Source organism: Trachypithecus francoisi, unplaced genomic scaffold, assembly GCF_009764315.1.
Source record: "Trachypithecus francoisi isolate TF-2019V2 unplaced genomic scaffold, Tfra_2.0 Lachesis_group12, whole genome shotgun sequence".
Lineage (NCBI taxonomy): Eukaryota > Metazoa > Chordata > Mammalia > Primates > Cercopithecidae > Trachypithecus > Trachypithecus francoisi.
In genome coordinates this window covers 109,513,184-109,535,949 of record NW_022681457.1, presented here as the reverse complement: position 1 = coordinate 109,535,949, position 22,766 = coordinate 109,513,184, and the positions used below count along the sequence as shown (strand labels likewise).

The 22,766-nt window shown below is 55.8% G+C and overlaps 1 protein-coding gene across 1 annotated transcript; it reads right to left on the bottom strand.

The window, feature by feature from the left end:
• Positions 1-11: 11 nt before the first annotated feature.
• LOC117093268 (protein FAM131C-like) lies at positions 12-16,434 on the bottom strand. The gene is given in 7 exon segments (XM_033228256.1): positions 12-269; positions 535-640; positions 642-718; positions 2,746-2,839; positions 3,139-3,174; positions 4,229-4,344; positions 16,148-16,434. Coding segments are annotated over 7 exon segments (645 nt in total). The 5' UTR covers positions 16,170-16,434; the 3' UTR covers positions 12-75.
• Between the last annotated feature and the right edge of the window lie 6,332 nt (positions 16,435-22,766).

The following is a 22,766-nucleotide window of genomic DNA, read 5'->3' as shown; positions in this document are numbered from 1 at the left end:
GGCAGGGCAAGGATCACTGCCGCATTTTGCAGATGAAGAAACTTAGGCTGAGAAAAGGAAGGGGCTTGGCCGAGGTCACACTGCATTTGGTGGTGGGCAGGCATCCAGCCTCAGCTCCGCTCTGCTCCCCCCCCGCCCCCGGACCTCCTGGGCTGTACCTTGGAGCTGGACGATGCCCTGGGGGCTGTTCTCGGAGTGCAGTTCCTCGTCGTCCAGCGAGGACCAAGCGCTCAGTGTGGCCTCTGTGATGGCAAACTGCTCAGCGACCCCTGGGGGGACAGCGAGATCTGGGTCAGTGGGGGATGGGTGGGGACAGCCTCAGTGCCTGATGGAGCTGCTCCAGGACAGGCTGGAGGGTGGCTGCCTCTCAGCGCTGCCCATCCACGCCCCAGTGGTCAAGAATGCTCACTTAATAGCCCCCCACCCTTTGCCATTATTTTTTCCTGTCCAGACAATGCCCATGCAGTGATCTGGGCCCCCCAAGGTCCCAGCTTCACCCCCACAGAGCCCTGGTCAGTCCCCCTCCTCACTGACCTGCAGCAAAGCGGGCCTCACGCAGCTCATCCGGGAGGCAGCAGTAATGCTCGTCCTCAGCTGGGGACAGCTCCCAGCCTGCCCGCTGGGCACTCCAGCCCTTCCACCACTCGTGAGTGGGCCACGCGGCCTCGGGCCATGGCCGTGGGCTTTGTGATGTGGTCCTTGATGCTCTGCACCACCCCTGGGGCATGGAGGGCATCTGGGTGACTGTCCTGACACAAGACCCAGCCCAGGCGTGGCCTCCATGCCTCAGGCCCACCCGGTGGCCCGTACCCCACATTCCCTCAGTGTGCCACAGTCTCCATCAGTGCCCCACACCTCCCCCCAAGGCCTATACCCATCTAACTCTTCCCGCCCTCCAAAGCCTCCTTCTCACTCCTGCCCTGAGCCCTCTGAGCTCTGCGGCCCCCTCCCCTCAATGCCCCACCCACTGGCATCCACATTTCCTCCCAGCATCCTACTCCTAGTCCATGTTCCCGCCCACTGGGTGCTTCTTCCCCAGATCGCCCACACCCCTCACTCCCTTTCTGACTAAGTTCAGACCCTTCCGCCCAAGGAGATCCACCCGAGGACCACTCATGAGTCCCCAGCTTTCTCCATGATCCATTAAATACATTCTGAGAGAGCATCTCTGTAGCCTGCCCGCTGTGCTGGAGGTGAGACCTGGGGGGATGGAGCAGGCAGGGAAGGCTTCCTGGAAGAGGGGACCTGGGATTGAAATTTGAAGGTGGGTAGGGTTTGAACAGATGGAGGGAAGACTGGAGGCTTTTTCAGTGATGAGAAGAGGATGAAGGCATGAAAGAGTCTGGTGTGAGCTCAGGAGTAGCTGGGGTGAGACATGGGGTCCACACTAGGACTGGGTGACAGGAGAAGCGGGGAGCTGATCAGGGCCAGAACAGGGTTGGGGAGAATGAGGTGGAGGGCTCAGATGTTCCTGTGCAGTGGGGAGCCCCAGCAGGGTAATGAGCAAGAGAGTGAGCAGTTAGCGCAGCTGTTTAGGAAGACACCCCAGTTGGAGGATTAGGGGTTACTGCAGGGACCCAGTAACACACCTGGCAAGGGCTGGGCAGACAGAGAGGAGGGGTTGGGGGCTTTGGGAGGAGAGCTGTTGGATGTATAAAATGGAGAGGAGGCTGCCAGGAATGGGTCAGCACCACCATTAAGCAGGGCTGAGAACAGATCTGGGAGTCACCCAGGTCCCCGAAGCCATGATGTGATGTGAGGAATGGCAATATTTAAGTAGGAGGACGTATCCACAAAGGTAATTAGAGAGTGGGGAAAACAGGAAAGATGGGAGTGTGGAAGAAAGCAGAGACTCTCCCTCCCACCCACTTAGTTGGGGAGTGTTGGCAATTGGAGAGGATGTTTTGTAGGAAGTGGGGGTTCAAGTGGCCCTTGAAGGGCAGTTGAGGTGGAGGAAGGTGCTGGAGATGGAGGAAAGGCACAGGCCAATGTGGGGAGGGAGGGCCCCAGGGGCCTCAGGGGAGCTGGGTGGGATTTAGTGCTGGGGCCACCTGATGCTGTGGTGGTCACCGAAACCCCCTCTACTGACCTGGGAGCCCACGCCCAGCTGCTTCAGGTGCTGCTGCTGTCAGCTCACACCGTTATCAGGAGAACCACCCTGAGCTCCTGGGAGCCTCCTCACCTGGAGATGCCGGAGGCTGCTCCTCCCCAGGGGCAGCCAGTGAGGCAGCAATGGGGGACTATAAAGTCCAGCCCCATCAATTCTGGGGTACTATTCGTGCTCCCACGCTCCCAGTGGGACCAGGTGGGCAGGGCTAGACTCCTGCTGAACCCCTTCCCCAGCCCCCTCTGCCTCCCCCGCTGCCTGCTCGCTTCTCTTGAGGGCCAGTCTCCAGGGAATCACCTGCAGTCATGCCGTGTCAGGCTCCGCCTCCAGGGAACCTGAACTAAGGTGATGTGACTGGCAGAGAGGCAGGGAGACCATGCCAGACAGACATCTGAAAAATTATGCCCACCTCCGCAGAGCTTCTTGAGAACCCAGCAGTTTAACTCGTGGAAACAGAACCCTGAGCCACTGGTCCCCCGGTGACCCGCATAACCCAGCATGGACTCTAGCATTTAGAAAATAGAGAATCCAACAGGGCTGCCGTCCTCCCACCTGCAACTCAGCTGTGCCCTTCCCACAGCCAGGGCCTACGGTGGGACTGTGCATTCTCCAAGGGCAGGAGAGTAGCCAGAACCTACCCACAAGGGACGAGGTGGCCAGGGCTGCCACGTTGTAGTTGCTGGGGCAGGACCTGGAGTTGGACAGGTAGCCGTTGGTGGTCTGGAAGCACCTCTGGAGGAAGGGGCAGGAGGAGTGAGCAGGGTGGGCCAGGCTGCTGGCCAACATCCCTCCAGCACCACTACCCATCCCTGTCTCCCAGACCACCAGGTCCTCTGGCCAGTGGGCAGGGACAGGGCAGCTCAAGTCAGGGAGATCCTACCAACTCCCACAGGACCACCCCCACCCACTGTTTCATCAGACTCCTCTCCCCCAGGGCCAGCAGGACTGTGTGCCTGGGCTGGGCACAAAGGATAGAGGGATGGGGGTGTCAGCTGGGGCTGGCTAGACTAGGGGGCACACAGTGCACTGACCTGCCAAGGATCCCAACAGAAATCCATCTGTTTGTCCTAAAACAAGAGGAGAGAGAGGATCAGGTAAGGCCTGGCACACTGTGCCAGCAGATGGCCCGAGTCCTGCGGCCGTGGGTGGGGATGGGGGTCAGCCTTCTGGTGCTCCGTGAGGTCTGGGTCTGTCCTCTCATGGGTCATGCTCTGGTGTCCCCCGGCATGCAGAGTAAGAAGAAGGGGGCAACAGTGGTGCTGGGAGGAGAGGCAGCGGGTGCAGCTTATAAAGCGGGCTTGGGTGTGGGCTCTCACTTTGCCAAACATGTCTCTGCAAAATGGTGACAATGTCATTCATCTCACGAGTTGTGGTGAGGCCTAAATAACATAATGGAGGCTGAGAGCTGAGTGCGGTGCTTAGCAGGAGGGGTGTGCTGGTAGGGGGAATGGTAATTACATCAACTGATGAGTTCATGCCACAGACCCTAAGGCAAGGGTGGAAATTATGCACCAGAATTTGGGGTCCTTTGTGATCCTTAGTGACATCTTCTAAATCAATCTGGACTGAGAAACATATATAAAATTTTAATATATATTATATATAAATTATATTCATATAAATTATTATAATATAGTATATAAAAATTATAATACACAATTTATATATAATACATAATTATTTTATATATTATTATATTTTATATATACATATATAATATATTTTTATTATATAATATAATAAATTTTTATATGTAATTTATATAAATTATAATATATATTATATATATTACATAACTTATATATAACATTCGTGAGGCTGCTCAGGAGTAGTGGGCTGGTAGCAGAATGTGTTGTCTGCAAGGCAGAGTTAATTTGTGCAGGAAGACCTTCAGGATGGACTATCTTCTAAACAAGCCTGGTCCAGCCCCTGGATGCTCAGCCCAGTCCAGCCTCTCATGCTGCTGAATACCAGGCCTTAGGGCCCCTGGTTCCACAGGGAGAAGAGGGTTTGGCAGGGAAGGAAGGAGACTAGAATGGATTCTGTTCCCTGCGGGAAACTGTAAGGGACAGGCCGGGAACTGGGGCACAGGCAGCACAGGGATGAGGAGCAACCAGTTACCTTGCCAGTGACATGGTCTACAGCCACGGTGGGAGTGCGGTCCGAGGGCAGGTCTGGGTTCAAGGGGTCCGTGCCCTGGGGCATGGGGCAGTCCTTGTGGGCACTTGTGAACAGGTCTGGAAATAAGAGCAAGAGGAGGAACTCAGCAAAGCCCAGCCCTCTCTTGCTTACAAGGCGTGTTCAAGGTCCCCCCATAAGATGGGTGTGGCCTTATTTTTAGCCAGCATCATTGTAGAGGAAGCCGACTCAAGTCCCCAGCAGGGGAGGGTCCCGCCAGATGCCCTCCTGCCTGTGCCCTTCAGCGGGAATCACTGGCCTTATCTTCTTTTTACCCCCTTTTCGCAATTTCTAGCACCCACACTCCAGCATGTTTTTGGCCTCGTGGAGACGTTTAATCCGTTTGCCCTGCTATTTCCCGACTAGCTCCTCTTTTGTTCCTGGCCCGGCTGACCCTCCGGCATGGCCTCTGAGCTCTCCGCAGATGCCCTTACCTCTCACCCGGGTTTGAGTCTGACCCTCTTGCCCTGTGCCTGGATCTGATCTGAGGAGCTGAATGTTGCTGGAGAAAGTGACTGCCACGTGCTAGATAGTAGCCCCAGCCTCCTGTGGGATGCTGCCCGGATCCTTCCCTGTTTCTCCATTTCCTGCTGCCGTTGTTTCCTGCCAGGCTGACAACTTCACCCCAACTTTCCTTCTCAGACATGAAACACAGTCCGTCCCCTACCCCACACACTGCTGGGGCTCCTGCCCCTCCCTCACTGGGTCCAGGATCCTTGGAAAGGTGTCACCTGGATCTTTCCACCCAAACCACCAGAGCCTGCCTGCACCTTTGCCCACATCATGGCCTTTCTCTCCTGCAACGAAGGAAGAGCTGTTCCTGCTGCACCCAAGACCTTCTGGCCCATCTACCCAGGGCTGGGTCCTGCCCCTGCCCTCCCCTCAGGGGCTCTGTTCTCCCTCCTGCGGAGTCACTGCTCTCTCCACACCGTCCGCCTTGAAGCATTCAGCCAGCACCGCATATGCTGCCATGCTTGTTGGGCTCTGGACCTTCTCCCACATTCTCACTCCTCTGTCTCCTTACCACTGGGTGGGGCCATCAGCATCCCAGCATCTCCTGTCTTTTGAGAAGCTTGTGACCACTGTTTCCTTCCAGCAACTTAGCCGTTCCTTTGCTCCCTTCTCGCCGGACGTGCAGAGAGCTGTGTCCCACCTCTACTTCCTTGTCCTCCAGTTCTCCTCCACCCATTCCAAGCAGGCTTTCATAAGGCAGCCCTTGCCAAGCTGCCAGGAACCTCCATGGGGCCAACTCTAATGGGGGCCGCTCCAGCCTCTTCTTGGAGCTAGAGCTGTGCAGCCTGCCTGCCCTCTTGAGCCTCGCTCTTATCCTGGCCTCCGGCCTCTCTGGCTGCTGTCCTGGGTCCCCTCTGTGGCTCCTCCCTGGCTCACCCCTGCCCATTGGCTGGCACCACACTTCCGTCCTGGCCCTTCACCACCCTCTCTCCCCAGGAGGCCCCACCTTCGTGTTTCTGCTGCCCACTGCCCATGTGCACACCTCCAGCCCTGACTCCTCACTTGAGCTCCTAACTGAGTTTCCAGCTCTCTACATGGGTGCCCAAGGGACACCTCAAGCACACCTGGGCAAAAGAGGACTCCCAAATCCGGGTCTACCTCCCCCCGTGTCCCCCACTGCACCAACTACAACTCTAGGAGTTTCTCAGGGTCCTGCCTTCCCCCATTCTCCCGGGGACCACCCAGTAAACGGGCAAATGCTATTAGCCCTCTCCTAGGTCTATTCCAGGTCTCCCCGCTCCCTTCTCCCAGGGCTCCCCTGCTGCAGGCATCCTCCCTCCCTGGAAGACAATGGTCCCTGCGCTTACTCTCTGCCCGCCAGCGGAGGGACTTTATGCTCTAGGCCAGATTGTGTCACTGGGGTTAGGGGACCATATGGGTGCTGCCTCCAATTCCCCTGGATTCCTTTTTCCTGTTTTTGCCCCCATGCCCTGCATGGCTTCTAAGAGGCACCACCTGTGGCTCTTTCTACAGGGGCTGCCCTGGGTAAATTTCTGTTGGCCCCACCTGGAGCAGCCCCAATCCCATGACTGCCAGCTGCAGGACTCCTTTGTCTGGGATCAGAAAATTCCCCTTCACTTGCTCTCCAGAGTACCCTGCAGGATGAGGCTGAGGCCAGGCCTGAGACCACCCCACTGCCTGGTTGGCCTCCTCTATCCTCCTCTCGCTCCGTTCCCTACTGGCTTCCTCTGGAAGGTTCACCTCATATCAATTGTACCCAAATCCTCATTTCAGGGGCAGCTTCTGAGGAGCTGCTCCAAAGCTCTCCGGGTCAGGGCCTGGAGCCAGACTGTCCTGTCCAAATCCCAGTTCCACCCTTACCACCTACGAGACCTGAGCAAGTGCCTTCCCCTCACCCATTTCCTCATCTGTAGAGTGGGCCATTGAGCGAGACTGTTCTTGTTCTTCAGGAATTGTCTAGTGGGATCCAAAACTGAGAACACGGAAGCCTTGAAGCCCCCGTGTTTCCAAGCAAGCCACTGTCGCCAGTGGGGACGGAGATGACCCCATCTCTAATGTGGCCGAAACGGGCTCTGCAACCCCAGCCATCAACCATCCTTCTGACTCCAACCAACCACATCTCCCCACATGCTAACAGGAGGTTCCCAGAGGATCATGTGCAGAAATGTGGGATGCCTGCAGAGGCAGACGAGGCCCCAGTTAAATGTCTCTATAATCAGTGAGAGACAGCAGGTGGGGGTAGGTGGGGGCGGGGTGGGCAGGGAAGCAGCCAGCCCTCTAGCCTGTGCTATGGCAAGGATGGTGAGATGTTCAAAGCAAAGCAGGCAACTAGGAAGGAGTCATGGCTGGGCCTCACTGGGACTGCTAAGAGGGCTGCTTGCAGGGAGAGGGGACCACAGCCCCCATGCTGCAGGGGGAACACTTTAGGAGGAGAGGGAAGATGGGCAGGGAATGGAAGAGGTCAAGCCAGGTCAGGCCTTCCATGACAGGGGCTCTATAGTCAGCAGCCTCCACCCCCACCCCCACACCCAGATGGCTCCCCAGAGAACTCACACACGCTAAGCTGGGAGATCCAGGCCCCCATTCCACCTCACCCCCACCACTGTCTCCTCTCACTCCCCTCCGGCCACCCTGATCCCTCTCCTGGGGCGTCCTCAGAGCTGCCCAGACACACCTGCCTCAGGGCCTCCGCACTGGCGGTCTCCTCCCCACGCCCGGAGCTCCCTCCTCCCAGACACCCAGGGATTCACTCCCTCACTCCACGCAGGTCTCTGTTCCAATGCTAGGACCTCAGCGAGGCCTCCCCCAATGGTCTGATTTACAGCCGACCCTTTCTCAGTCCCCATCCTGTTTGGGACATAGCTCCCATCTCCCTCCTCATCGTGAGTGTCCATCTCATTCATTGACTCTCACTAGAATATGAGCTCTGCGAGGGCTGGGCCCTTGTCTGTTTCCTTCACCACAGCCGTCTCAGCACCTGCCATAGGGCCTGGCACACATAGGCACTCATTGCATATTTGGGTAAGAATGAAGGCATGAATATTTGGGTGCCTGCCACACAGACATCTCAACAGTGAGCTGGTGTTGGTCAAGGGATACCCTAAAGCCCCTGATAAAATAACAAGTCTTGACCCTTTCTCTGAAATCCCTCATGCCACACCCCAGCATGCCAGAGGAAAAAGGAATGCCAAGAGGGGACAGAGGTCAGCAGGGTAGAGATCCCACTGTGGCCTGCAGGTCACCAGCCCTAGCCGGCAGGGGAAGGTGGGCATTCAGTTGGAGGTGAGATTAAGGACTCCTTTTCTTTTCTTTTCCCTCCCTTCCTTCCTTTCTTCCTTCCTTCCTTTTTTTGTCTGTCTTTCTTTCTTTCTTTCTTTCTTTCTTTCTTTCTTTCTCTTTCTTTTTCTTTTCTTTCTTTTCTTTTCTTTCTTTCTTTCTTTCTTTTCTTTTCCTTCCTTCCTTTCTTCCCTCCCTCCCTCCCTGTCTTTCTTTCTCTTTCTTTCTTTCTTTCTTCTTTTCTTTTCTTTCCTCTTTCTTTCTTTCTTTCTTTCTCCTTCCTCCTTCCTTTCTTCTTCTTCTTTTCTTTTCTTGTCTTTCTTTCTCTTTCTTTCTTTCTTTCTTTCTTTCTTTCTTTCTTTTCCTTCTCCTTTCTTTTTTTTTTTTTTTTTTTGACAGATCTTGCTCTGTCACCCAGGCTGGAGTGCAGTGGTGCGATCTCGGCTCACTCTAACCTCCGCCTCCCAGGTTCAAGCGATTCTCCTGCCTCAGCCTCCCGAGTAGCTGGGATTCCAGGCACCCACCACCACACCCAGCTCATTTTTGTATTTTTAGTAGAGACAGGGTTTCACCATGTTGGCCAGGCTGGTCTCGAACTCCTGACCTCAAGTGATCTGCCCACCTCGGCCTCCCAAAGTGCTGGGATTACAGGTGTGAACCACCGCGCCCAGCCTGAGATTAAAGTTTTCATCCCAACTGGTTTAGATTTAGTTTGCAGAAGAGACCATAAGTTTCTGGGATCTACCCAAAGGTAAGCAGGTGAGCTAGTAAGGGAGGCTGGAGGCAGAGACTGGAGCCAAGGAAAGATCTTACTGACCACTCCATCCATGACCCAGGCAGGCCTAAGGAGGTGAAAGCACTCATGACCCAGGCAGGCCTAAGGAGATGAGAGGCCTAAGGAGGAGATCCCACCACATGGGATCATGTGGGCTGAGCCATGTGCCTGCACACCATAGCACTCAGCTCATCTTGTTCTTTTTCCTGAGTCCCCGCTGTGTGACCCTGAGCTAGTCCTGCCCTTCTCTGGGCTCCAGGGCCTCCATTTCTACAAAGGCCATGTTGTCCAGGCCCTTCAAAGGCAATGTTCAAACTGGGGGTGCATCTTTCAATGGGTCATGCAGCCATTTATTGATTAGGCCTTATTTTAATAGACTAGAATGGAAAATATCAGAGCCACGTTAAGTATTACTGCAAGTCACGTTAAGTATTACTTTATGAAGCTTCTGTTTATGCAGACACAAGTCTGTGCAGATGTGTGTGCACAACACACACACAGTAAAAATTTTCTGTGTGTGTATTCTGGGTCATGATGCAAAATATATTATTCCTATGGGTCCAGTCAAAAAAGTTTGCAAATTGCCAATCTTGAGGTTCTGGAAATTCTGCACGTCCTGGACAAGCCAGGGCCTGCCAAGGTACAGACAGGTGGTACTGGCCATAGGCTGACCTTGGGAACCTGAGAGGCGTTAGGGTATTTCTAGGACCCCTGGTCACCCCCTGAAGCTTTTTTACAACTCTCCAGCCACAGAACAGGGAGTGAGGTTGATGGGGAGGGGAGCTGGGCACGGAGGAGGCTGATGGTGATGCCAAAGCCTGGCAGAGGCATGACTTGAACAAGGTCATTCGTTGAGATGGTTGTGGGCTTGGAGGACTCCTGGCTCCCACCCCCTCCCCAGTCCGCCTGGCTCCCACCCCCTCCCCAGTCCGCCTGGCTCCCCACCTCAGTTGGGGTTCGAGTGTCTCCGCCAAAGCTGCCTGCTCCCCCTGAGGACTTTGGCCCCATGATGTCACAGGCTGGTTGCCATGGGGACATCAGGTAATGAACCAGCCCAGGGTGAAATCACAGGCTGTTCTTCGCCCAGCTGGGACTGGTGGCCACGTCACCACTGGCAACTGGAAAAACACAGAGTGTCATGTGGCATGGGGCTGGGAGGCAGCCCGAGGGGACCGCTAGCACCTGCTCCTGTGGCTCCCTCTCCCAGAAGGACACCCCCTTTCTTTCAGTCCACATCCTACTCTCCTGACCTCAAGGTCAGAGTTCCCTTCTCAGACCTGCCCCCTCCCTCCCCCACCTCCTCTGTCCACAACAGTGACAGGCTTCTGGTTGCCATGGCAACCTGAAGAGGGCCATCTTGATCCTTCAAGGAGAGGGTGTCAACCAGATGTCTCCTCCATCGTTCTGTTTTCAACCAGAGCTTCTCCTCTGCATCTTGAGGGTGCTTCCTGCCTTCCTATGCCAGCTCCTCTTCAAACTGCTTTAGAGTCTAACCTCCCAGACAGTTCCTCCTGATGTCCAGCCTAAACCTCTCTTGTTGCAGTTCCCATACTCGTCTTCTCTGCTTGATCCTTGGGTGAGTCTGCAGCACAGCCCCTCAGGCTCTTCTCATCTGCTTCAGGGTCTTCCAACTCCTTTAAGCCGTTCTTTGGGGCTCTGTGTCCCAGCTCATTAGTCACCATGGTTTCCATCGACCCCAAGAGCGTCTCCCAGGGCTCTGTACCCCAGAGGGCAGAGAGGGACCATGTTTGACTCTGCAGCAGCCCAGGAAGGGTAAACATCCTCTTGAAACCACACAGGAACTGAGCAGCAGCCTGGGGTCAAAGTGTCCCCTGATGCTCCTCCCCGGCCAGCCTCGGGCTTCTCCGCTCAGCTTCTCAGGGCACCTGCAGCCGATGCGGCCCCTCCAGCCAACCATTGCCCGGGTATGTACTGCCCAGCTGTGACGTGTCGGGCTTTGCCCTTGGCTCTGAAGAGAACATAAGTGGCCAAGGCATTCCTCTTACAGTCCCTGAGCTGGGTTTAAGTCCCAACTTCTCACTGTCTGCTCAGGGGATGGGCATGCGACTTAGCCCCTGTGAGCTGTGGATTCTCATCTGTGGAATAATACCAGCCCGGAAAGGGCTGCAGCGAGGACGACGCACCTACCACAGCAAGCAGTCCGTAGACAGCAGCCGCCCCACCCCTCTCCCCTCAGTGTCTCTCTCTGGACAAGGGACACATCTTGGTCAGCCACTCCTCTGGTCCTGTCCCCAGGGCTGGAGCTGGCCCTGGAGGCTCCGCAGAGGGAAGCCCGTGAGGGTGAGTCCTTGGCCTCTCTGCCTGTTGAGTCACTACCAGGGCAGCAGGTCACAGAGCTTGGCAGAGGCCAGGCCTTGAGTGGACTGAGTGTCCCCTTCCTCCCCAGGACGTTTGTTTACGGGTCACCTGAGCCGTGACAGTAGCTCATCCATGGGTTGGCTCAGCTCAGAGCTATCCAAAGGGGTCCCTTTCCCTCCCTGTGCAAGGATGGAGAGAGAAAATGGGCTCCTCCCCGGGACTTCCACACACTCCTGCTCCTCCCCACTTCCTTCCCCAGGCTCCCTCCCATCCTGTGACCCGGTCTCTGGGAACATCTTGCTCTAGCCTCACCTCCCCCAAGCAACCTGCCCAGATTGGCCTCTGCTGGATCAGGTGACTCCCTCACCTGTGGCCCTAATGGCCAAAGTCTGGCCTGCAGTGATTTGCCGCCACTGTTTACTGAGCAGGTGTGACAGTACTGTGTCAGGTACTGTCCTAGGCCTATTCACCCATGATCTCTCATTTAACCCACACAACAATCCTGCAAAGTAGGTATTATGCCCATTTTACAGATAGGGAAACGGAGGCTCAGAGAGGATAAATCACTTACGCGAAGTCACCCACTAATAAGCAGCAGAGATGAGGGTCACACTTCAGCCCGTGTGAAACTCCAAAGCTTGTGCCCCAACCACTAAACAGGGCTGATCTCCAGACAGGGTCCTCGGGTCATCCTTCCAAGGGTTCAGGCATCCTGCCTCCCCCATTAGGTTACTCCACGGACAAAGCTGTACCTCTCTCATCAGCCTGTGAGCTCCTGAAGGGCAAGGTCCCACCTACCCTTTCCTCAGTCCCTGGTGTAGGACTGCTCAGGACTTGGAAACTATGGGTGGCTCTGGTGGGCCCCCTTAGAGCTTGTGCCTTCACCCAGGCGTGACCAGATGTCTGATTTTCCAGAAGAAAATTCTCGGTCTCTCATTTCTACTCTCACCCCTGACCCCACCGACCCCCAGGGCATTGGAGACCCCCAAGGTGGGGCCAGGAGGCTGATCAGTTGGCCTGGAGGAGAGGACTGGGGCATGAGTGGGCAGGCAGTGTGGTTATGGCACCAAGGGCATGAAGTAGGTACTGAGCCCCTGGAACTGGAGAGAAGCAGGGCAAATATTCCCCTCTGTTCCATACAGACTGCCACTGGTTGCAGAGCCCCAGACCATTCAAGTTTTCCAAGAGGTTGTTTTTCTAAGCACTGACCATATACTGAGCACCTCTTTTTGTTTTTGAGACAGGTTCTTTGTTGCCCAGGCTAGAGTGCAGTGGAGCAATCACAGCTCACTGCAGCTTCGACCTCCAGGGTTCAAGCTATCCTCCTGCCTCAGCCTCCCAAGTAGCTGGGACTACCAGCGCACACCAATACACCTAGATAATTTTTTAAAAGTTTTTTTGTAGAGATGAGGTCTCACTATGTTGCTCACTGCAGCTTCGACCTCCTGGGTTCAAGCTATCCTCCTGCCTCAGCCTCCCAAATAGTTGGGACTACCAGCGCACACCAACACACCTAACTTTTTAAAAGTTTTTTTATAGAGATGAGGTTTCACTATGTTGCACAGGCTGGTCTTGAACTCGTGGCCTCAAGTGATCCTCCCACCTCAGCCTCCCAGTTTTTAGATTATAAGCGTGAGCCACAGCACCTCTCTCTCTATAGGGACATAAGAAAGCAAAGGACAGGGTTTCCACACTCAGGCTCTGGGGTCGCACTGACCTGGATTCAAGTCCTGCCTCTCCATGCCCTGGCCATGTGACCTGAGGGAAGACCCTCCCGTTCTCTGAGCCCCATGTCCCTTGTCACAAGGTTGAATGAGAACTAACTAGGTCAGGAGAGCAAAGGCTCAGCCCGGCTCAGGATAAGTGCTCAACAAACGGTAGCTTAAAAATAGATAATGAACACAAAATAGCTCCTGGAAACAGCATCTGTTCCCTCAATCTGGTCCCAATCACTTTCTCAATGTCCTCAGCACCTCAAGTGCCTGCCACCCACTGCCTTTCCCATGAGGCAGGATGCGGCTGAAAACCTCTGTAGGTTTCCTCTTTCAGCCATGAAGGCCTGCATTAGCTGTCTACACAGACAGGTAATAAAAATTAAAGGCCGGGCACAGTGGCTCATACCTGTAATCCCAGCACTTCAGGAGGCTGAGGTAGGAGGATGGCTTGAGGGCAGGAGTTTGAGATAAGCCTGGGCAAGGCAACATAGTGAGAGCCTATCTCTATTATAATATATACAATATTAAAATTAAAAGCAAAAATGAGAGCGATAGCTAGTATGTACGAGTGCTTACTATGTGTTGGGTACTGGTCTGAACGCCTTACATGAATTAAGCCATTTAGTCCGCCCAGCAACCCTATGACATCAATAATATTATAATTCCTATTTTAGAGATGGGAACACAGACACACACAAGGTCAAGTCACTTGCTGAGGTCATAGAGCTAGTAAATGGTGGAGCCCTGCTTCTTATTCTGCACTCCTAGCCTCTCTACCAAGTATGCAGACGCTAACTGCTGCCAATGCTGGGATGGGGTGAATTTCCCAGGTGTGGCCTGACCTAGGTTTTGGGGTTTGGCTGGATGGCCCCAGCTGGGTGCAAGCTCTGGGCTTAGTATGGGCATCAGCCGGAGGCCTGCAATCCTTGGCCTTGGCCAAGGGTGGGCGCACTCCCTTCACCCTTCCTTCTGCAGCAGTGCCTACCTGGCCTAGGAGGCACTTAGCACTCAGAGGCTACGATTAGCAATCGATTGCCAGTGCAGGGGCCAGGTGGGGGCACAGGAGCCCACAGGAGCCTGCAGCTCCAGGAGAGTAGACAGGTGCAGGCACCAGGGCCGAGGGCTGGCTGTGAGTGCAGAGACTGAGGCCCCAGCCTGTGGAGTCAGCATGCCATGGTTTAAATCTTGGCTTATCCTTTCCTAGCTGTGTGGCCCTGGACAAGTCTCTCCACTGCCCTCTGCCTCAGTTTTCCCACTCGTAAGACGAGGACTGTGTTCATATATAACCCAAACTAGCTTTATCTGCCTAAAACTTTCAGACTAGTATGTGCTCGGAGAGCATCAGTGAGGAGGAGAGAACTGGATGGGTCAGTGATGCAGCCACCCAGAGTCTCTGGGACCCTGGCTGTCCCCTGCCCACATGGCTCCCCATACTATTTTCACCTCAATCCCACTTTTTGGGTGCCTGTTGAGACTGTCAAGGGTCCCATCTTCTCAGGAGGGGGACAAGGCTGGACTATACAACTAGATCTGGGGGGCACTGGGGAAGCCCAGGCTGCAGAAGGAAGAGTGGAGGGAGCGCATCTTGGCTGCTGTGGCCCCAAAGAGCCCTGGCAGAGGGGGCGGTGGAGGGACCCCCAGGTGTGGGGTCAGAGGACCTGGGCCCCAGCCTCTCAGGGTGACCTTAGCAGGCGTCTCTTCCTCCTCAGCCTCTGTCCCATGCTCAGTGGGTCCTCAGCTCAAAGGCCAGTCCACTGGGGCTGGGACCCCAAGGTGCCTGGCATGGGGTGGCCAAATGAAGGGGAAGGGACCTGGCCACTGAGGAAACACTCAGATCCCCTCCACCTGGAGCCAGAGACTGCCTAGAACCTTTGGGGTTTCTGGAGCCTGGTGCTCCTAAAGAATCCTTAGCACTCCTCACTCTTCAAACTCCCTTCCCCTCCCGCTAGGCTGCAGGACTCCTGGACCAGGTGCTGTGCTGGGTTGCTTGCTGCTGGATGCCCAGCATGCACACGGTGCCTGGCACATGGCAGCTATCATGTTAATATCAGCTTAATGCATAGATAAGTAAAGGAACCTCACACAGCCTAACCCTGTGCCTTCCCCTTCCCCAGCCGTGATTCCGCCCTTGATACCTCCCAGAGACATCCTGAGCCACTTACCTGAATGCCCAAAGGAACTCCTGAGCAGAAGCCCTTAGGGTCCAGAGGATGGGGGGAAGGGCGTTATGCTGCCTGCTCAATACCCCCAGGACAAGGTCCCCTCTATTCTGGGTAAGCTACTAGGGTTGATGGGTGTGGTGGTGGTCAGTGGGTTTGGCCTCAGCCTGCAGACCCTGAACCAAGGCCAAAGCCACCCCCACTCCCAGCCACACCCTCCTGATCCCACTGTGGGGTGAACAGACCAAGGTGGGAGAAGGGCTCAGCCCAATCGCTTCTCTAAAATGTTGCCCAGCGGCCTGTTGGAAAGCTGGCGGTGATGGGTGGGGGTGGAGGTAGGGGGCTCCAAAGACCAACCTGCCCATCCCCCAATCTCTGTGCAAGACTCTGTGTCCCCTACTCACCGATAGAAGAGGCCAGGGCCTGCCCTGGTCCCCCAGGCAAGGGCAGGTCCCTCCACCTCCCTGGGTACCACCTCAGGGAGAGCAGAGGGTGACAGGTCAGACACAAGAAAGACCCAGGCGGTAACTGGGAACATCAGCTGTGCTCTGGCTCTTCTGTCCCCTGACCAATGATGGGGGTGGGGAGGAGGATTAGGGATAAAGGTGGGGGCAGGGGGACCTTCTTTATAACCTGTTCCCCACCATTAACCCTTTCCTGACAACAGGGTTCAGGGGCTCTGCAGATGGGGGCACCCGGTAAGACGTGGGAAGGGGCTGTGGGGGTGAGCTGGCAAGGCCTGTGTCTTGGGGAAGGGTGGGACGGGGAAGGTCTGCTAGTTCTCCCCGTGCCCCGCAGTTCCTCTGGGAAGCCAGGATGAACCGGAGCCTCCCTCCCCTCCCAGGCACCCGGCAGGGGGTGTGTGGCTGTACGGATGAGAGCGCGGCACTGGACCCTGCTTCGTGTCGCCTGCGGGGCTGCAAACCGGGGCGGGGATGCAGTGAGCTCTGCACGTGCGCTCTTTGCGCTGCTCCCCGCCCCCTACCGTCCCCAGCCCTGTCCCCTTCAGGACGCCGCGTCCTCGGGGGTGCGGCCGGGCCGTGAAGGGCGGGTCATCAGCCCCATCCCCCAGGTCTCCCAGCGGCGAGGGGACTGCACAGGTCCCCGGCGCCCGATCCCCCCACCCCCGGCCGAGCCCCCTCACCTCGCGACACGCAGGAGCCCATCACGGGGCCGCGGGGCCGGGCCGCTGCGCCCGGGGTGCGTGGGGCCGCGGGGCGTTCATGTCTCCGCGGGCCCGGAGCTGAGCACTGCGCAGCCAGAGGACGCGCTGGGCGGGGGGCTCGGGCGCCCTCGGCTCGGCCTCAGCTCCAGCCCGGGTAGTCCCCGCTGCCGCCGCGCCCGGCTCGCCTCGCGCCGCCGCCTCCCGCGCCGCTGCCTCCCGCGCAGCGCCCGCCGCTGCCAGGGGAGGGCGACACCGCGGGGCGCGGCGGGCGGGGCCCGGGGGAGCGCAGCCCGGAGGCCTGGGCGCACCTGTGGCCGCGGCGCGCGGGAGGGCCGCCTCTGTCCCTTTGGGCCTCCCTCACCTCCCGGGATTGCCCGGGCTGAAGGTCAGGGATGGGGAAGGAGGGGGCGGGGAGACTCCTGGCATTTGGGGCACAAAGTAAGCAACATGAATTTAACCACAACAGCGACGACTGGGCACGAGGGTTTGGAGGCGAGGAGGGGTGTGCACAAGAACAACAGTTCCGTTGGGCCCATTTTGCAGAGGATGAAAGTGAAGCTCACAGAAGTTAGAGGCCTTGCCTGAGAGCCCTAAGCTGTGAGTTCAGCGACTTTTGACTGTCAACGCCTCATTCAGAGCTATTGAAATTAACATACGCAAAATAATATATGCCCAGAGGTGGGGTAGAGAGAGTGGGGGTAGATAGTGCGCTGGCGGCCTGGCAGCTGGATGAAGGGTCTCCAGCGATGGTTGAAGAGGGGGCCAAAAGGCTGCCTCTCAGGGCTTGTCTAGGGCAAAGTAAACTGAGGCATGGGTTTTTTTTCCCAGCCCTGGACAGCCTCTGTAGTTATTCACACTCACACACACATACCTACACACACACTCTCCCATGTGTACATACCCTCATTCACACACTGATGGTCACACACACACATATATATGCACACTTGCATTCACACGCAGGCACGCACACTCAAATACCTACACATGAATACACACAGTCTCCCATGTGTACATAACCACTCACACCCACACAATGACAGTTATACACTCACATTGAAGCACTTTTGCATTTACACACACACACACATCCCAGCTCCTGAGGTGTGAACATCCTTTAGCAAAATTTCCCACGTGCACAGCACTCAGTGTCAGCATCTGAGACCCTCACTCTCACACACCATCTCACTCCTTCACGCCCACCAGGCAGGGCAGGCACTCTTGTGTCTGTTTTCCAGTTGAGGCAGCCAGGTTCGCTGGTGGCGACAGAGAAAGGTTTTGAAGAATGAATAAGGAGGGGCCAGGCGCCGTGGCTCACGCCTATAATCCCAGCACTTGGGAGGCCGAGGTGGGCAGATCACCTGAGGTCAGGAGTTTGAGACCAGCCTAGCTAACATGGTGAAACCCCGTCTGTACTAAAAATACAAAAACTAGCCAGGCATGGTGGTGGTGGGAGCCGGTAATCCCAGCTACTCAGGAGGCTGAGGCAGGAGAATCGCTTGAACCCAGGAGGCGGAGGTTACAGTGAGCCAAGACCGTGTCACTGCACTGCAGCCTGGGCTATAAGACAGAAACTCTGTCTCAAAAAAAAAAAAAAAAAAAAAAAAAAGCTGGATATGGTGGCACAAGCCTGTAATCCCAGATGGAGAGCAGTTCTGTGCCTGACCCTGATATCAGCAGACCTGGGTGAATGAGGGCTTAGCTCACACAAGCTGTGTAACCTCAGGTAAGTTTCTTCGCCTCTCTGAATCTCAGTTTTTTCATCTGTTAACTTAGGGTAAAAATGTCACCTCATGGGATTGCTGTGAGAGCTAATGAAATTAATATATGCAAAATGACTGGCATGTAGTAGGTACTCAACTTAGGAGTAAAATTAAATAATAGTGATAGTGAACAAAAACAGGTATGATGTGTTATTACTCCGCCACAGCTTCCCGACAACCACAGGGAAGCCTGAGACCTTCCATTCAACAGATACATATAAAGCATCTACTGCATGCCAGTGTGAACAAGACAGATGTGCCAGTCCTTGAGTCAGCACTGTATTCAGTCACAGTGGCTCAGAGCCTCCCTAACTGTACCCTCCAGTTCTGGCCTTGGAGGGGGTGGCTCAGAAGGGATGGCCCTCTATCACCTTGGATGCCCCAGTGCCAGGTGTGTGCCTGCCCTCGTGCAGAGAGGGAAAAGTGGATCTGCCTGTGCCGGGCTCTGGGGTCCCACCCTGTGTGACCCGGGCTTGGAAAGGCAGCGGTGTCCTTCTCTTCTTCCTGTCACAGAGTGACTGGATCTGGCTTGGAAGGAGGGCTCTGACTCACTATGACGCAGGATGCTCCGTCATGGCAGCTGATGCTCCCTGCTGGCAGCCTGACAGCTTTTGGGGTAGATGGGACGGGGAGAGGGACCCTTGAGAAGAGGACAGGGCAGCTCACAAGGGAGAGGATGCCTGGGCACCCCACTGTGCCCTGTTTAGCCTAAGCCAGGGACAGGAGGGAGGGCTAGGCAGTGGCCCCACCTGGAGTCCCTTGCTGACCCACTCAGAGATGTGGCTGGGCTGGAGATCTGGCTCTGCAGCCTCTGGTGTTCATGCTGGTCAGTTCCACACTGACTCAAGCCTCTCCTTGTACACATTGGCACTCAGAGAGGGGCAGGGGCTTGCCCAAGGTCACACAGCAAATCAGCAGTAGAGTGGGGACTAGAACCCAGGTCTCCTGCCTGTCAGCCCAGCCCTGGCATCAGCCTGAGACCAGGTCACGCAGGAGCAGTGGCTCTCCTTGCATGCTCACATTCACCTTGGAATTCTGCTGAAGCCGATGATGTCCAGACAGCTCCAAGCTGTGTGGTTGTCCTCCCTGGGGCCACACTGTCCTTTCCCAGTTCACCGCACAGCCCATCTGCCCTGTGACCTTCCACTTTCCGCCCCCAGGGCCCTCTTTGCCATGCCCGCTGCTGGGGCAAGGGGGGAGGAGAGAGTGTCCATGCTGTGCCCTTCACACCTGGCAGCCCATTCTCCTGCCATGATTTTGGGGATCCAGGCGGAACCCCCACTCCTGTGGCCTTGCTCTGAGCATGCCCCAGCCCTGAGTGCCCGGCCCTGGTTGGCTGGGCGCTGCACTGTGGAGAGAAGCTGCTGCGGGGTTTGATCAGAGAAAGATTAATCAAGGCCAACCGTTACAGTGATGAATCAGACCAGGCCCTGCCCTGGCAGCCCTGGGGGGTGGGGTGGGGACGCTGCAGGACCCACGTGCATAAATAGCACAGGGTCAGGGTGGACAGTGCTGCATCTCCATGCCAGCCAAGTGTGTGACAGGAGAGTCACTTCTGCCAAGGGCTGTGGGGATGGCTTTCAGGCGATCATGACCCTAGAAGCAGATTTTGAAGGTCAGGTGGGCTGTTGGTGGTAGAAGACTCTGTGTGCACAAAGGCTTGGAGGCAGGGGGCCACAGCAGACTGGCATATATGACATCCAGGAACCAGTGGGAGAGGGTGGGGCTGGACCCCTTCCCCAGGCCCCAAACATTGCAAGAAGGGCCGAGGTTAAAAAGCAGAAAGAGAACAGCATCGGAAGCCAGTCAGATCTGGGTTTGAATCCTGTGCCAAAACCAACATGCAGTAGATTGATGCTCAGTAAGTATTTGCTGAATGAATGCAAGAAAGTGAGACTCTTCCAAGGTCCCACATCTAGAATGTGGGACTGATTCAACTTTCCATTCATCCAGCAATTGCTCACTGAGCACCTCCTGTGTGACAAGTGCAGTCTGTGCCGAGATTACAGCATGAATGAGACGGACAAGGGCCCTGCTCATTGGAGCTTACGGTTCTGATGTGGGAGGCAGGTGTTAATCCAATAATGACCCAGATACATTTACAATCACGGCCCTGGAAGCGCTCAGAAAGGAGCCCTTGAGAGTGGAGAAGAGGACTTAATCTGGTCCTAGGCATGAAGGGCACATCCAGAGAAATGACAGTGACAGAGCCCACAGCTGATGGATGGGTGGGACTTAGCTAGGCAGAGAGAGGGAAGGGCCTCCAAGGCAGAGGGGCTGCGCAGAGAGCCTAGGCCACGGTCACCGACTGGAGGTGGGAGGGAGGGACCAGGTCCCAGGAGGAGGATAGAGATGGCAGTTCCTGCAGGGCCTCGCAGTGGAATCCAGTCTTTGTCCAAAGCACATCTCTTGTTTCCTCATCTGTGAACCAAATCCCGCTCCATTCATTCTCCGTGAGATGGAGGCACAAATGAGTTTCCAGGAGAATTATCTGCTTTCTCTGGAGGTTTGGCCCTGCCTGGGGGTTCCAGGGACCAGGACTTGGGGCCTTTTGGTGGAGGATGAGAAAGAAGGCCACAGGCTGACCTCAGAATGGGCCCACTTTCAGCTCCAGGCTCGGGCCCAGAGGCTGCTGACTGCAGTTGGGTGTTAGGTCAGCTCTCTGCCTCACCCCCAGGCAACCAGCTGGACTAGGGAGAGAGAGAGAAGGGTAAGTTCTCAGTCTGATGGGGGAGACGGAGCCCTCAGGGAACTCCAAGTCTAACAGAGGAGACACGGCCACTGTGCCGGGCACGAGGACACTGGGATGAGACCAGCCCGCTCCCTGGGAGCTTCCAGCCTGGTGGGTAAAGAGGTGTCCCGGGCTGGGCACGGTGGCTCATGCCTGTAATCCCAGAACTTTAGGAGGTCGAGGTGGGCGGATCACCTGAGGTCAGGAGTTCGAGACCAGCCTGGTCAACATGGCAAAACTCAGTCTCCACTAAAGATACAAAAAAATTAGCCGATGTAGGGGCACGCGCCTGTAATCCCAGCTACTCTGGGGGCTGAGGCAAGAGAATCACTTGAACCCAGGAGGTGGAGGTTGCAGTGAGCCAAGATCACGCAACTGCACTCCAGCCTGGATGACATAGCGGGACTCTACCTCAAAAAAAAAAACAAAAAAAAAAACGCGCCCTGAGTTCATCTCTAAGATGCCCGGCTCTGTCCTGGCCCATGGTGGCTGCTCTGTGATAGGGTCCCTTCCTCAAGGTTCAGAGGGCTGGTACCCCAATTCCTAGATCTCAGGATCTCTGCAGGTGGGAAGGAAGGCCCCCTGCTAGAACCGTTGCTTTTCCAGAGCTGTGAGTGTGAGGCAGCCGCTGGCCATCAGGGGGCAGCCTGGGACAGCATCATTCTCTGTTGCCTTCCTTTCCTTCTTCCTGCAGTCAGCTGACCCAGAAAGTACCCCGCTGGTAACTCAGCCCCAGTCATGGCTCCAGGTGGTGCATGCTGCACCCTGCACAGAGGTGCCTGGCTGAGCGGGAGGGGACCAAAACCTGCTCATGCACTGGTCCCAAAGCCCTGAGCTCTACCATTGTGTAGAGCTCTGTCTGCCCCAGAACAGGGCGGGTTTTTTCCTAGCACAAAGGTGTCACCTCCGCTAAGCTGTGCACTCACAGGGTGCATCTACCCAGAGGGAAGACCTTTTACAAACCTGCACAAAGTCTCTGTATAGCCTAGCCAGGCTCCTGAAGTCAGACGACATGTGGTCCTGACCCCCATTGTACAGATGCGGAGACTGAGCCCCAGGAAAGGAACCAAGGCCAGTTAGGAGCACAGCTGGGACTGGAACCCCACAGCCAGCAGGACCCCCTGCTCCCGTCTGGAGGGGTCAGGTGCTAGATGTCACTTCTTGTGTCCTGGCCCTACCTGGGGGTTCCCCGGGGCTGGGGCTTGGGGCCTTTCTGGGGAGCCTGAGAAAGTCACAGGCCATTCTTGGAATATACCCACTCTCACTTCCAGGCTCTGACTGGAGTTGGATGTCAGGTCAGAGCGCTTCCCAGGCAACCAGCTGGACTAGGTGGGATAGGGAGAGACAGAAAAGTTAAGCCCCTAGTCTGATGAGGGAGACAGAGCCCTTAGGGAATTCCAAGTCTGATGTAGGAGACACAGCCATGCTGCCAGGCCCTGTCCTGAGCATTGGGAACATGGATGAATCCAGTCCCTGTGCTGGGAAATCTCCTAGCCTGGTGAGTAAACAGGTGTCCCCAGCTCCTCCAGAGACATTTCATGGCCATTACGAGGGCCCAGCCCCAGTGTGGCGAGAGCCCTGCTGACCAGGTCAAGCCATTGGTGGCAGCTTGAGGGGCAGTTTCAGGTGTCTGGGTTATTAACAGTACCAATAGTTGACCGGGCGAGGTGGCTCACACCTGTAATCCCAGCACTTTGGGAGACCGAGGTGGGAGGATCACCTGAGGTTGGGAGTTCAAGACCAGCCTGACCAACATGGAGAAACATCATCTCTACTAAAAATACAAAATTAGCTGGGCATGGTGGCACATGCCTATAATCCCAGCTACTCGGGAGGCTGAGTCAGGAGAATCGCTTGAACCCAGGAGGCGGAGGTTGCAGTGAGCCAAGATCGTACCACTGCACTCCAGCCTGGACAACAAGAGCGAAACTCTGTCTCAAAAAACAACAACAACAACAACAACAACAAAAAAGAGTACTGATAATCATCATGGCAGCTGAGGCCTTTCTGTGTGTTGGGAGCTTTCTGGAGACACCCTCCCTCCTGTCCTGTTTCACCCTCCCAGTAACCCTAGGAGGGGAGAAGGTGGTCCAAGCCATCACCA